Source organism: Buteo buteo, chromosome 11 (genome assembly GCF_964188355.1).
Source record: "Buteo buteo chromosome 11, bButBut1.hap1.1, whole genome shotgun sequence".
NCBI classification, from domain to species: domain Eukaryota; kingdom Metazoa; phylum Chordata; class Aves; order Accipitriformes; family Accipitridae; genus Buteo; species Buteo buteo.
Window position 1 is genome coordinate 28,728,418 of NC_134181.1, and position 13,832 is coordinate 28,742,249.

A 13,832-nucleotide genomic window follows, 5' to 3' on the forward strand; every position below is an offset into this window, starting at 1 on the left:
CAATTTGCCTTTTCAAGCCGCCGTTGCGCTGCGGCTGCCCCAGAGGGTCCAACAAGGTTGTGCATATTGGTGCAAATTTCCCAGTCGAGCAAATTACTAAGAAATCACTGATGGAAAGGAGAGATTTGTTCATGTACCTGTATAATTTTGCCACAAACCTCTGATAAATGAGGAAGCTTGGATTTCTTCTAGGAAAGAGTGTTGAGGCTGAAAAAAAGAGATTTTTGTGAGTGCAGAGAGATGGGGAGGTTGGAAGCTCTTGGGTGAGAAGCCCCCAGTCATGGGAGCTGGTGGGGGGAGTGCTCAGCTCTGCACAGCACCGCTTCCACAGACCTGCTCTCACTGTGGGGAAAGAAAAGACAAGAAGAGGCTCCTGTCAAAGAAGCAAAAATTTTATTGTGTAAAAACCAAGCAGACATCCGAATACAGCCTCCCATCACCACACACACTGCAGCACTGCCTTGCATGTCAGTGAGATGTGCCCAGACGTCCCAAACAGGCAGAAGCTGTAAAAGCGCATATGGATCTGTCTTCAGTTATCTATGGAATTATAAAAGCTTCTGAGCTCTGCTGTTGCTGGGTGCCACACCGAGACCCAAAAGCACCCTTCAGCTGTTCGGCTGACTTTGGAGCAGTGCTACATGGGATGAGACATCTGGGCTGCACCTTCTGGGTTAAAAAGAAGGGGGTTTGGTGTTCCTCCAGCTCTTCACAGCGTGGCCTCCCCCTGGCCAGCATGGCATGTTATCAGGCATCTATGGCAGCCACTGGGTTTTAATTACAGCACCAAGTCCTGAGTCAAATGACTGCAGGAGAATAAGAAAGTCCCTTGTCCCCACGGCTGGCCCTGAGCAAAGCTGCGGTGATGGGAAACAGGGCAGGAGCATGAAGAAACCATGGTATGTTTGAAAACAAAAAAAGGTCTCATCATCTGTAAAACCGTCCCATGACTTTTGGGGAGCCACTTTCAGTCTCTGTTTAAATTACGTGTTTCCTATCAGGTGCTCTTCCAAAGAAGCGGGGAAGCAGATTGCCCGGACGCGGCTCCTCACTTGGTGCAGCGCTGAGGCCAGTTGCTGCAGTTTATTGAAACAAAGTCTGCAGAAAGTGGGACGTTTCATTATGCAAATTGTGCTTCCTGGAAAGAAATGTTTTATTAACACACGCTCCCTTCTAGTGTTGGCTTAGTCAATTTGGTCACAGCTTGACATCCAATAAGTTAGTCTAAAGGCAATGGTTTTACAAAATGTTTTTCTAATCTATTTTAAACACTTAATTACAGTTGTGGTGCATTCATTAGGGACTTTGCTTTCAAACCTGGATTGTAGTAATAAATCCTAATTCTTGAAGTGTCAGTTGCAATACAGAAATTGGATCCAAGTGGTTGTCAGAGGCAGTTGCTAACTGGGGGAAGCACGCCTGATCCAGGCGGGACCCCCCTCCTCTGGAGGGGATGTCCTCCAGTGTCCAGCCAAAGCGATTTTCAAATTAACTGAACAAGCATGGGCACCAGGAGGAACGCTCAGTGGGGCTCGGGAGGACGTGTCTGCCGGCTGGCTTGGTAGGAGCTGGGGGACACTATTTTTGGGAAACCAGGAGGCCAGGGGACCCCCGCAGACTCAGAGCTGGTGTTGTAGCCAGCCCTGGGGCTGTCCCCAGCACCGGCAGCGTCCCCATTGCCCACCCCCCTGCAGCTCTGAAGAGGGCAAGGAGAGGGCAAGGGGGGGGCCGGTGCCCGGTGCCACACACACCCCGGGGCACCCTGTCCCCACGCACTCCACGGCATCGGTGCAGGGACCGCATGGGCTGGAGGGCCAGCGGCCCGGGGCCAGCACCGCAAACCTGCCACCACTGCTCTGAGCTGGTGCTGGTCACTGGCTCAGCATGGGTACCTTAGTCTTTTCCCAGATACTTCCTCATGATGCTGTTGACATCGTCTTCCTTCCCTTCTGCCTCCGCCCGGTGGCTCGTCCCGCTGCTCTGGGTGCCGGCTTTGCCGCTGCATCCCTCCCCGTCCCCTCTCTGGGGCTGCGGCCGGCGCTTGATGCTGTCAGCGCTCCGGGAGGAGAGGAGGGAGCCAGAGGATGAGGAGGAGTCAGAGAGGTCCCCGGGGTCCTCCCGGGGGACCGGACTGCGCTTGGCCGTGCCCTTCGTCTCAGAGGATGCCGAGCTGCCCGCTATGGCCTCATCCTCGAAGCGGACAGTGAGGGGCCGGTGGCCATCCTTTCTGTCCCTCCCAGGCTTGGCCAGGCTGCTGGTGGAGCGAGATTTGCGAATGGCTGGGAGGAAGTCGTCGAAGTCAACGTTGGTTCTCCTCTCGTAGTTGAGGGTGGGTATTCGCCAGCTGAAGGGGTCGCTCCCCTTCCCCTCGCCCAGCCCGTCGCTGGATGGCGAGCTCAGGAGCCCCCCAGAGCCCCTTCCCACCTCCACATCTTCCACCGACGGCTCCAGGTACCTCCTCCAGGAGCTCGGCCGCGGCACGCCCAGCACCTCCATCCCTGCAGCCGAAGAGCTCGGCCAGCGGCCGGAGCCATCGAGGGTTTGCAGGAGGGAATCGTAGGAGCCAAACTTCGATGCTCTTTTCAGCACTGGAGAGCGTGCCGGCTCGGCTGGCTCCGAGGCCATGCTTCGCAGGCTGGAGGAGCGCATGAGGCTGGCGCCTGCTGCTTCCCCTTCCCCTGGCCGATTCCCCTCCAGCTTCCCCAGGGAATCCTCCGCCGCCGGGAAAGCCCTGCAACGACGCAGGGCTGCGGCACCGGTGGTGCGGTAAATAGGGAGGGGAGAGGTGTCACCCAGCACCGGGCGCCCTTGCTCCCGCTCCGCTACCCGCTGCCGCCGCAGCTCCTCCACGTACTCGGAGAGGGCGGCCGACGAGCTGGGCACGGGCCCTGCTGACGGAGAGACCCCCCTCCTCCTCGGCACCGTCGGAGACAGCGGGCTGGGGAACCTCCGGTCCGGGGCGGGGGAGCCCCCCCGCCGCAGCACCGACGGGGACGTCTCTCCTATCCTATCCGCAGGCTTTTTTGGGCTCTCCAGCTCCTCTTCGTCTGCCGGGAGTTTTCCGTATGCCCGTCTTCTAGCACCGAGCAAGGGACTCGCCATCCTCCCCAGATCCGCGGCATCAACAGACCTGGCAGCGCTCTGGGAAGAAGCCGGCCGGCTCGGTGCTGGCTCCTTCGTGTCTCTGCTCAGCCTAAACAAGAGATATTGGTGTTAGTTTAAGCTGCGGGATTTCCAGTGACTGTAATGTCAGTCGGCAATGACAAGGCTGAGCAGCGAAAAGCCGGTATTGGCATGGTAGTCTCAGAATAAACTCCTGCTGCTGCAATGAGCAGTTGGGCAATGCCCAAAGATTTTTGTCTTAAATAACTCTAGGTCAGCCAACCCGGCTAAATCCACGGTGTAGGGTGACTTTAGCTCTGCCAAACCAACACATACCTCAAAATGTCCTTTCTTCTTGACAGATTATAGCAATAAGTAGGATTTATTTTATTTCTGTCAAAGCCAAAGATTATTCACTAAAATTTTATGAAACCAGCTCGCAGAGCACCCCAAATGCATCTTAACGTTATTGCCCAGGCTGCTGCTGGTGGGGGGGGGAAATGATTGTGAACTGCAAGAGCCAAATAACACCTGGCTGGGGGCTGCTCGTTGAAGAGTGACTGACAGAAGTGATGTGTGGGGATGGGATCTCACCCTGCAAACAAGGAACTGATGCAGAAACCATGTGGGCTCCACCTCTGCTCACTGAAGAGGAGCCACACCGGTCACTGTCACAGCAGAACACCATCCCCAGAAAACGCAGCCCTCACCCGGCAGGCTGATGGACAGTCTGCAGGGTTGGTTTAGCCAGAACACGGTGCCAGATTTGGAACGGCGTCAGCTCAGCAGAGGCAGCACGTTGCTCTTGCTACCAGGATTGCAGCTTGTGCAGAGTGCATATGTGAGGCAACAGAAAGGATAATAATAATAATAATAATAATAATAATAATAATAATAATAATAATATGGCATGCCCCTCTGTGCTGAGAGCAGAGCAGCACACAGCAGGTCTGTTGCTGGGACCAGCACATGGTGCCAGCCTGCCAGGAGACGATGCCCAGGAGGAGCCTTGCCGGCCAGCTGGTTTTCCTGATTTAACTCCTGCTCCTCACCACAGGGCTGCAAGAGCTGCTCTGCGAACACTGTGGTGACACCATACCCACCCCTGCAGCGGCCACTCGCTGAGCAGGACAAGGACACGGTGGCAGCACAGCAGGAGCAGGGAATGGTCCTGCCTTCCCCCAAACCCTGCCTGTCCCTCCCCAAAGCATTTGATGGCACTGACCACCCGCTCTGCGAGGACACGAGCTTGGGAGCATCTCCTTGGGCACCACGGGATGCTGATGCTGTGCACGTTCAGCTGCCAAAGCCCCTCTCAAGCGGCCGGACCCTGGCATGTGCAGGCTGCAGAAAGGGCTTCTCTGCACCAAGCCTGGCCGCTTCCTTGTGCAGCTGATGCACGGAGATGGGGAGGGGCTGCAATCACCAGTGGGCTCGGCGTCACTGGTGACACTAAGCCCCCGATGTGACACTTTACCCCCCACTCCCCAAGCACTTCCATTGGTTTGAAGGGCTGAAAAACTGGATTTTCTGCCTGTCCCACTGTAGGAAAAACCAAAGGGCCTCTTTGCCAGGACATGGCTGAAACAAAGCAGGCGCTCAGCAGAGCTGCGCCTTGTCTCTCCTCAGTACATCACTTTAGATCAATGATAGCCAGTTACTATCTATAGGCTGCTTGCGCGCAGCCGCTTGCCGGTGAGATGGGGAGCGTAGGAGCCTGCGAGCAATGCGTTTTGACAAAGGCTGCACCCAGTGCTGGCAGCTGCCAGCATCACCAGTGGATTATCCCCACTCGCAGATAACCCCGGCATTGCTCAGCCAAGGGGACCTGGAATTGGCCTTAATGTGAAGGCTGCCAGGATGTGAATTTGTCTGAGAAAGAAAGGAGGAGGGAAAAAGAGAGCGAAGGGTAGAATAAAGCGGCAGATCCTAAATATAAATACATCTCTGGGAGGCCAGCAGGCTTCGAGGTGTGGGAGCAGTGGTCAAGTTTTACATCACCGGTAATGAAGCATCCTGCCCCGGGAATGCTGGGGTTGCCATGGGAACAGGGTGAGAGCGCATCATCCAGCCACCGCGTGGGACCCGTTCGGACCAGGCTTTGCTGACCCGTGAAATAATTTACATGCCAAGATGGGCTGAAGACAAACTCCACGGCTGGCAAATGCAAGCGATTGTGGAAGTAATGGGGTAATGGAGCAGCTGTAGGTCCCCGGTGCCTGCCGGCACAGCCCAGGGCACAGGGGTGCCTGCCAGGCCCCGGCGCTCGCTGCCATGCCACGTGCCCGCAGCTCATAAAACAAGCCCAAACCATTTGATTATTCAATGCAAAATGAATTAACCAGAGATTTAGTCTCCCTGAAACGCAGCAACCTCCAGGGCTACCCCGTGCCACTGCACCTGATGTTGCTGAAGCGTCACAGCTGATTAATAGTTTGAGACATTTCGATAATGCTGGTTTTTAAGATCCTAAATTGCATCTTACCTAAATAGCTGCTGTAATCCTTCCATGAGAATTTGTACGGAAATTGCTGCAATCACTCTCTACGTTTCCAAATAATACTGTAAACTGACTGCTGCATGACCAGCTTTCATAAATTAAACAGCCAGCTTCAATATTTTTCTTTGGTTTTAAGACTGAGATAAAAGTGAGCTGGAGAGGTAAGAAACACTAATGGACTGTGAACACGGACGGTTTACACGCTGCTCTTTATTGTCCTGTTCAGCATGACAGACAGTTACTATTTTTATGAAAATCTTTAGAGCCTGAAATGGAGTGAAAGCTGCAAACTCGGGATTGTTCCTCCAGCTCCCATGGCTAGTACAAGTCTGGCTGCTGAGGCCCCGCAGCCCCCAGCGTCCAAGCAGGGACCTCTGTGTAATGGATCATCTCCTGCCCATGCTCTCCATGCCCTGGTTTTCAGCAGAAGATTTGAAGCCCAAGACCACTCCATCTACCCTTATCCCTCCCAACAGTTCCTATTAATTGCATTCATTAAGCAAAACCCAACCACACACGCCAGGGAAAGGGCTGGTTCCCCCAGGGAAGCCACATCTCTCCGGACACGGCTCGTCGGCCCGTGGTCGGTGAGTGCCACGCCGGCAGGTCGGTGCCAGGATCGTGGTGAGTTAACTCCGAGTAGCATCAGCTGCCTGGCGAGCGCATGCGGGGCTTGATTGGATTTTAAATGAAAATGCAAAAGCTCCTTGGGGATTACACTAGCAGCAAAAAGGCACTGCGCGGTGGGGAAACACTGCAGGGATTTCTCTGCTTTTGATGCTTTTCCTCTTGCTTTCCAGCATCTAAAATGCTCAGGTCCTCCCAGCAAAACCCATTACTGCTTCCCCTCCTAGGAAGTCAACACATGCTTTGTCCACCTCTGGAGACCCTGCCACGGCGGCTCTGAGCTGTCGCCTACCCCGGCACCAGTCACCGCCACGGCATTCCCCAGCGCGTGCGAGGGCAGCAGCCCCTGCTCCCATGCCACAGGTGCACTGAAATCACACCTCCATTTCAATTAATTACTTGCCGCAAAAGGAGCCTGAGGACCACAAGGCAATTTCTCCCATGCAACAGGTTTCTGACGGACCAAGCCCAGAGGCTGGAGCTGGTGCTGCCGCGTCCTGCCAGGCTGCCGTGGCTGGGGAGGCTGGGCTGCCATCCCCTGTCACCAGTCAAGCTGTGCCACTGCGGCTGCGCCCCACACTGCTGCACCAGCACCCCGTCCTCATCATTTGTTCCTTTAACTGTAGCTCGATGGCTACCAAAAAAACCCCACCCTAAAATCATGGCTAATCTTCTCTTGGCCATACTCAAGCCTCCTCACAAGGCAGGGCACAAGCATGAGATGGTCCCGTCCCATCCTGCAATATCCTCTGCTCGTCCATAAATCGCAGGCTAAGGGCTGATGTGCCGGCAATAACTTCGAGGGCTTGGAATAACACTCGAGAGCCCTGGGCAGCCCCGGTGGCGGGTGATGCTGCAGGAGACAGGACCGCGAGCACGCAACAGCTGCCGAGCAAAACTCCGCTCCTTGCCTCAGCATCAGAGAAGATGATTTTCCCCAGCCAAAGGCAAAAGCAGGGCCTGACGCAGAACTCGGAAGGCATCTGTAGGCCAATACGGAGTTCTGCAATATGCCATTCACACCAAAGCAAATGACATACAACAATAATTAGTGAAGATTACATAGCAATTAACATGATTACAATTATGCTAGTTGAAATAATTTATACAATAAAATCCACACATGCATTGCAACACATGACCAGGGATGAAAGTGTGGCTCTGACGCTTTTCCTGGTAGCTCATAAATAAAGCCAAGACAACTCCATTTCAGGGAGAGAAAAGATACTGGCCTAATTTCTGTCAGAAGAGGATTTTCTTGTCACGCCGTCATCTACAGAAGAGCTCCCAGTTTCCCATATAATGATTTGCTTTTGACACGATAATGTTTAAAAATAAATGTGTCGGATCCCTACCAGCCTTGGGACCTGGGCTCCTGATTTTGTGAACCGAAGCAGAAGGGGAAAGGATGCCAGGGTGATGCTGGGGCTGCGGATGCCGCAGTGCCATGGGATGCAGGAACCAAGAGGCAGGGTCCTGTGCTGCAGGTCTGTTCCCTGCCTGCACCTCAGGATCAGCCCCTCCATCGCAATGCAGCCCCAACCTGCCTGGCAAGGGACAGAGTAAATACGTAAAGTTTTGAAATGGCTTCCTAAGAAAAAACCTGATAGTTTATTCCAGCTCTGCAATGTGCTGTATTTATTGAGGCTTAGCCCTGATGGCCAACATTTTGTACAAGCATTTAAATAGCAAAGAATTAAAGGAAACGTTAATCAAATCTCTCATTCCTGTACACTACTGACGGTAACAGCCTTCTATGCTTTCCTCTGGCTTTTGGCAGCTGTTTGTTCAGCAAATATCCCATATGTAGTGCTGAGAAGCGAATGCTAGGAAGATTCATTTTTCATTACTGGGTGCTTGTGTAAGACAAAGGAATCTTAATAAGGAAGAGCTCATTTCGCTGATCTCATTTTTATTACCTTACGAGTCTCATCGTCTGTTTGTTTGCATTTCATATAGCCTCCTCTCTAATATTTCCATCTTAGATTAGCTGAAGCCAAATACAGCTATGACACCAAGATCTGCAATTTGCCTCTTCATGACCCCCAAGACAGAGGCAGACTGTCATGCTATTTCCAGGTCTAGGTACAAATTGCCTCTCACAATGGCCATGGTCAGTCCAGCCTACGTACCTGCCCTTTTATTATAAATCCAGTGTATTTCAGCTCAGAAATAGGATATTAGCCATAACTCCTGATTTGCTACCATTCATTTATCATCCGAGTTGGGTCATGTGGACCAAAGACTCCTAAGCAGTACTTAGGAATTACTTTACTGATGGGTGCTGGGGTGGGACGCAGGGTCCCAGCGAGCTCAGCCAGGCTCCCATCCATCACATCCCTGCAGGTCCCAGCCCTGTCCCAGCTGCTCTTAAACTCTGCCTTGTATCAGCAATGGACCACTTCAAACTTCTCCGACATACCCGAGGTGTCTGCTGCCAGGGGACTTGCTCTTCAGAAAATTAATTCTGGCAATAGTTATTTTACTGTACAAAGCAGGTGAATGCAGTGGGGACAGATCTCGCCAGAATCAGAGCAGGGAGCTTAATACTAATGTCTGCAATGAAATGGCAGTCTGCAAACCCTATCAAACTCTATCGGCTCAGAGCATCTCTCTATGGACCTGCATATGAACAGGGAGCCAGCGGGTGCCGCAGCAAGCTGTGCCGAGCATCAGCCCGGCCCCCGCCCTGGTTCTGGAAGGAATGGGGGGAAAAGCTGGGAAAATAGCGATGCATGTCCCGATACACCATCCCTGGGAAAGCAGTGCGGCGGGGAGGCCCCGAGTCAGGAGCTGCAGGCGGGGGTCCCACTAGGGCTGCAGGCGAGGCTACTGCCAGCCCTGCCCACCCTGAATTCGGCTGGTCAGCCCTTCCACCCGTGTGCACTGCCGCCTGCCACCAGCGACCCACGGCAATCGACGTTACAGATCATGCGTTATGCAAAAAAGCATGCTTTTGTTTGTTACAAAGCTATCGTTCTGCAGATCTCTGCATGCAAAATAGAGAAACCACCTTCCCTACGTGGGGATGATGCTCTCTGGAGCCACTTTGGCCCTGCGCTCCTCCCGGCCCCAGGACCCAAAGCTCCCACCTCTGCTCCATCTCTGCTCTCCGAAGCCTCGGAGGAGACACGACGCCCTTCCCTGTCCCCACAACCTCCCTTCTGAGATGCAGCCACCAGACCCTGATTTACAGGGCTTGTCAAAACTCAACCCATGCAATTGCTTCACACATGAAACACAAAGAACTGGTTTGTCGGTGACCCTGCGGTGCCAGGGATGGCTGGAAAACAGGGGGTTTGTCTCTGGGCTGGAGGGTCTCCCAGTGAGGTGGCTCTAATTCCGGCTGGGCGCCTGGGCACCCTCCGAGCCCCGGGCAGCCCTGCTGCTGAGCACCTTAGGGCAGCTCCACGGGAGTCGAGCCGAGGCAGTTTGGCCATGCGAGTGCTTGGGCCACTCTCCAACTCCCTCACAGCCCATTAGCATTACCGTCAAAAATTAACATATTTTATATTAGAACTGTATAAATGCATACTGTTTCCTCAGCAGCAAAAGGCGAGCATATGGCATACAAATCCGCAAATAGGCTGCATCGCCTCTTTAAATTATCTCTAGAGAATACATCAAGGGATATTATACTGCTTGAAGCATGTTTTTGATGTAGTGACTTTCATCTAGCGTTTCACTGATCCTGGCGTGGCAACGACTACTTTCCTTGATTTGACGTTTTGACCTTAAATACCACGAGTCCCCCCGAACTCCTTTCTGCACGTCCTGAAAGGAGCAGAGCTGAACTCCCACTGTCCCCGGGCCAGCTTCTGCGGCACCCCCCGATGAACCGCAGGGGCTTCCCTGTCCCCAAGCAGCTGCAGGCATTGCAGTGGTGCCACTGATGTGCTCCTCGCTGTGCCGTGGGATCGGTCACCCTTAAGGGGTGACTTTATTTTTCCCATGGGAAAGTAAAAGCCAAAGAGAGCACGTGGAAGCCTGTGAGGATATGCAGCAGTTTGGGATGCTCAGCTCTGCTGAGGGAGTTATGGGGTCCACCCTCCACGTTGCGTTCCTCCATTTGAGGGGCCACGAGCAGCCACAGCCCCTGGCAGCCAGCAGGCAGCGGCCAGGAGAGAAGGCAGAACCCGCCTCCGGGCTGCAGTGTCTGCCCATGCAGACCCTTGTGATGGGAGAGCCGCTGGCGGGGCTGACAGCTCTGCCTGCTGCCCTTGCCACCCTGACGGGGCAGGGTGCTCGCTGCCACTTTTCTGCACCTGTATGCTAGGAAACCAGCACTGCCTGCAGCCTACTCCTGCCTCTTGCACTTTTTTAAAATAAAAATACAGGTGGGTTTTAAATACCTTTGTGAGGGCTTGCTACTGCAAGATATTTTTCTACCCTCTGTGTATCTGCAAGATGCTGGAGCTGGCACCAAGCACCTGCGGTTTTCCTGGAGGAAAGCTGTGGCAGCTCCCCGTGCCAGGGGAGCAGCCGCACATCTGTCACTGCCAGAGGCAGCCGTGCCCGGGACGGGCTGGGGTCCCCTTACCTGGGGCCCTGGGTGCTGCGGCTGCCGACGGACTGCGCCGAGAGGCTCCCGGCCACGCTGGCACCCGCCGGGGAGGACCAGCCCACGGATGAACTCGGCCAGGACTTGATGCTCTCTGCGGGCTCCAGACTGAGCGTGGAGCCGATGCTGGAGCAGGCGTCCCTGTAGGGAGAGGAGAGACCCTGTTAGGTCCGCAAGCGCAGGCAGGAGGGCCGGCAGCACTGGGAAGGTGTCCTGGAGCACGTGTGAGGGTGAGGCTGGGCACCGACCAGGGGCTCCTTCACAGCTCCAGCAACGGCAGCTCCAGCTGGTGGGCTCTGCTCTGGCTGTTTTATGGCACCAGCACAGATTGGATAAAACAAACCTGTCCAGGCAACCTGGTCCTTGTGCCGTTGCTGCTGCCATTAACTATTTCCCTCATGCTTTTGTAAGTAAGTGCCCTGTAGCTGCTGGGCAGGAAAACATCTGCCCAGGGCTGCTGCCTGCCGTGCCCCAGGACTGGAGCTGCAGTGACAGAGCCACTGTGATCCCAGGTACCCCACTGTGCCCTACGCGCCCCTGGGCTCCCCCGGGACCAGAGCTACCCCTGCCACCTGCCCGGAGCCCCCAGACCAGCTGCAGTGGATGAAAGCCTCTAGGATCTCAGTTCTCCTTCAAAGCCACAGATCAGCTTCATATTCTCAAAGTGTAGCCTGGAGGAGTGAGAGCATCCCACTGATTTAACAGCCAGAGCTCAAAGGGAAAGCGAGTGGCTCGATGGGCACGGGGGCACACAAAGCCAGCGCATCCAAAAGCCCATCTGAGCACTGCCCTCGGCAGGCTGCGGGCAGCTGCTGGTCGATAACCCATCACACAACCAGGAGCAGGTTCCTGCCCTTCGGCCGACAGCTCCCCAGGGCTCACTCACGTCTCTCTCCTGGAGCAGAGCGACTCCCGCGCCGTCTGCACGCTGCAAGGGACAAAAAGAGAGAGTCAGCTGCAGCGCTGCCGATGGCTCGTGCAGCCTCCTCAAAGCCCCCGCACAAGAAAAAACCTTCCCAGCTAACATAACCCCTCCGATGGTCCGAGCAGCGGTGCAGCCGTGGCAGCAGCGGGGCTGTTTCCAGCACGCTGCATGGCTAAAGTCCTCCTCACCTGCTCCCTGCACCAGTCAGGCCCTGGGCTGCAAAAGGGACCGGGGTACACGCACCCTCATCACAGAGGTGGGCGCTGCTGCAGCGCCTGTTGCATTTACACTCGCAGAACACCTCTGGGGTGCCTGCGCTGGCAAAGGGCAGGGAGCAAAATACACCACTTTTCCTGCACACAGCAGCTGTGGAGGTCCCTGCAGGGAAGCACTTCTCACCTCCCGCTAAGGCGTCAATTGTATTGGAAATCACTTTTGTTTTACGAAGGAGCGAATTTCTGAGCTCATGGTTTCTATCTCACCCTGCCGCGGTTTAATCACTACTTAAAGAAAATCTCTTCTCACGGCATGGTGACAAGAACATCTCTGCTTTTTTTTTTTTTAAATGCATTTATCTATTTTGTCTCCATTTGTCACAATGCCCCTTTAGCAGTGTAGCAGAGGGGAAAATTGGAGGGCTGTAGAAATAACACCTGAAAAATTCACTGGAATTTTTTTCCCATTTTTTTCTAGTAAAATCCTCTACCCAATCCACACAGCGTTACTGGCTCCTCCAGCCCCCATGGCTGATCAAAGTGCAGGATTTTCAATCAATAAACCCAGCGCTGGGGCACCCGCTGACGCACAGCAGCTCACCATGCTGCAAGGGACGGAAGCTTGCTCTGTGAATGGGGCTATTTCCACCCTTTTTGCTTACTTTAAGCTAGACCACACAGTACGATTTTAAGGGTGACACTTTTTCATGAAACCTTCCATTAACATGAAGTTCCTTGTTCACAAACATATGCTGCTGCAGAGAAAACACGTGAGGATGCAGACGTGCAGCTGCAGCCACCCTGGCATCGTCCTTGCACAGTGCAGCATCTTTCCCCGCTACAAAGCACCTGAGCCTGCCCCTCTGCAGCCCCCACAGCCCCCCGCAGCCCCCGGCGCTCCTCGCCTCACCTCTCGGCATCGCTCTCATCGCTGGACCGCAGCTCCTCCAGGGCCACCTGCAGATCGGCGATGCGCCGGATGGAGGTCCCCAGGTCAGCCTGCAAGACCTGCCGCACCGCCGCCAGCTCCGCCAGCTGCTGCTCCTGCGTGGATGGCACCGGGTCAGCGCCTGCACCCCGACACGGCACCCCGAACTGCGAGGCAGGCGAGCGAGGCGTCTGCTAAAGCTCCCCCCACCCCGGTGCTCCCTGTGCCCTGCCAGGGCTTGCTACCTGCGGCTGCACCCTGCTGCACGTGCAATGGGTTGTAAAATGCTAACTTCATCTTAACACAGGAAAAGAAGGAAATGAAGCTGAACCCCTCTGGGACCGACCGATACCTCTCACAGTGGAAAAAGTCTCAGAGGAGATGAGCCAAAAATCCCGAGTACAGGGCAGAATGTAAGGAGCCACCAGCGATTACCATGCGGAAACTGAACTTAACTCCGGGGAGGGGAGGGTGACCTTGGTTTTAGGCACATGGCTGCACTGGGGCATCATCAGGTTGTACAAACAGCCTTCCCAGAGATAATTAGTAGAGTAATATCTTCCTGAGCCAGCTGGACCAGTGTGGGGGAAGCATATATGTGGCTTAGCCCAACATAGAGAATAAAACCTGGACAAGTAATAAAGCAAACTTTGAAGAGAGAAATGGGCTTGAGCTGGCTTCAACCCACATCTCCCTGCCTGACAGCTGGGGATGCCCAGTGCCATGGCGCTGAGGGTATGGAGACCGGGGACAGGCGTCACGACTGTGTAGTGACACGGGCGTATGTCGCAGTTGCTGTATTGTGCCCGTGCTGCGATTTCAGTAGACTGCTGCATCGCTCTGCTAAATCAAAATGTTACGCCAATATACCAAATGAGCAAATCTGATATTAAACATTAACACCCCCACACACACACCCTCTGTGGAACATGTAAAAGCACCTGGTGTGAGCGCACCATGTCCCTGCCAGGGAC

The 13,832-nt window shown here is 54.5% G+C and overlaps 1 protein-coding gene across 3 annotated transcripts in view; it reads right to left on the minus strand.

The window, feature by feature from the left end:
* Positions 1-376: 376 nt before the first annotated feature.
* MYO18B (myosin XVIIIB) overlaps positions 377-13,832 on the minus strand; it is a 77,396-nt gene continuing 63,940 nt past the window's right edge. For 2 of the 3 annotated variants that reach the window (XM_075041130.1, XM_075041131.1), the window contains 4 exons: positions 12,841-12,974; positions 11,677-11,718; positions 10,770-10,931; positions 377-3,193 (listed from right to left, as the gene is read on the minus strand). In XM_075041130.1, coding sequence (XP_074897231.1) covers positions 1,894-3,193; positions 10,770-10,931; positions 11,677-11,718; positions 12,841-12,974 — 1,638 coding nt within the window. In that variant the 3' untranslated portion in view covers positions 377-1,893. The remainder of the gene's footprint in view (positions 3,194-10,769; positions 10,932-11,676; positions 11,719-12,840; positions 12,975-13,832) is intronic. The other variant, XM_075041129.1, reaches the window with a different exon arrangement.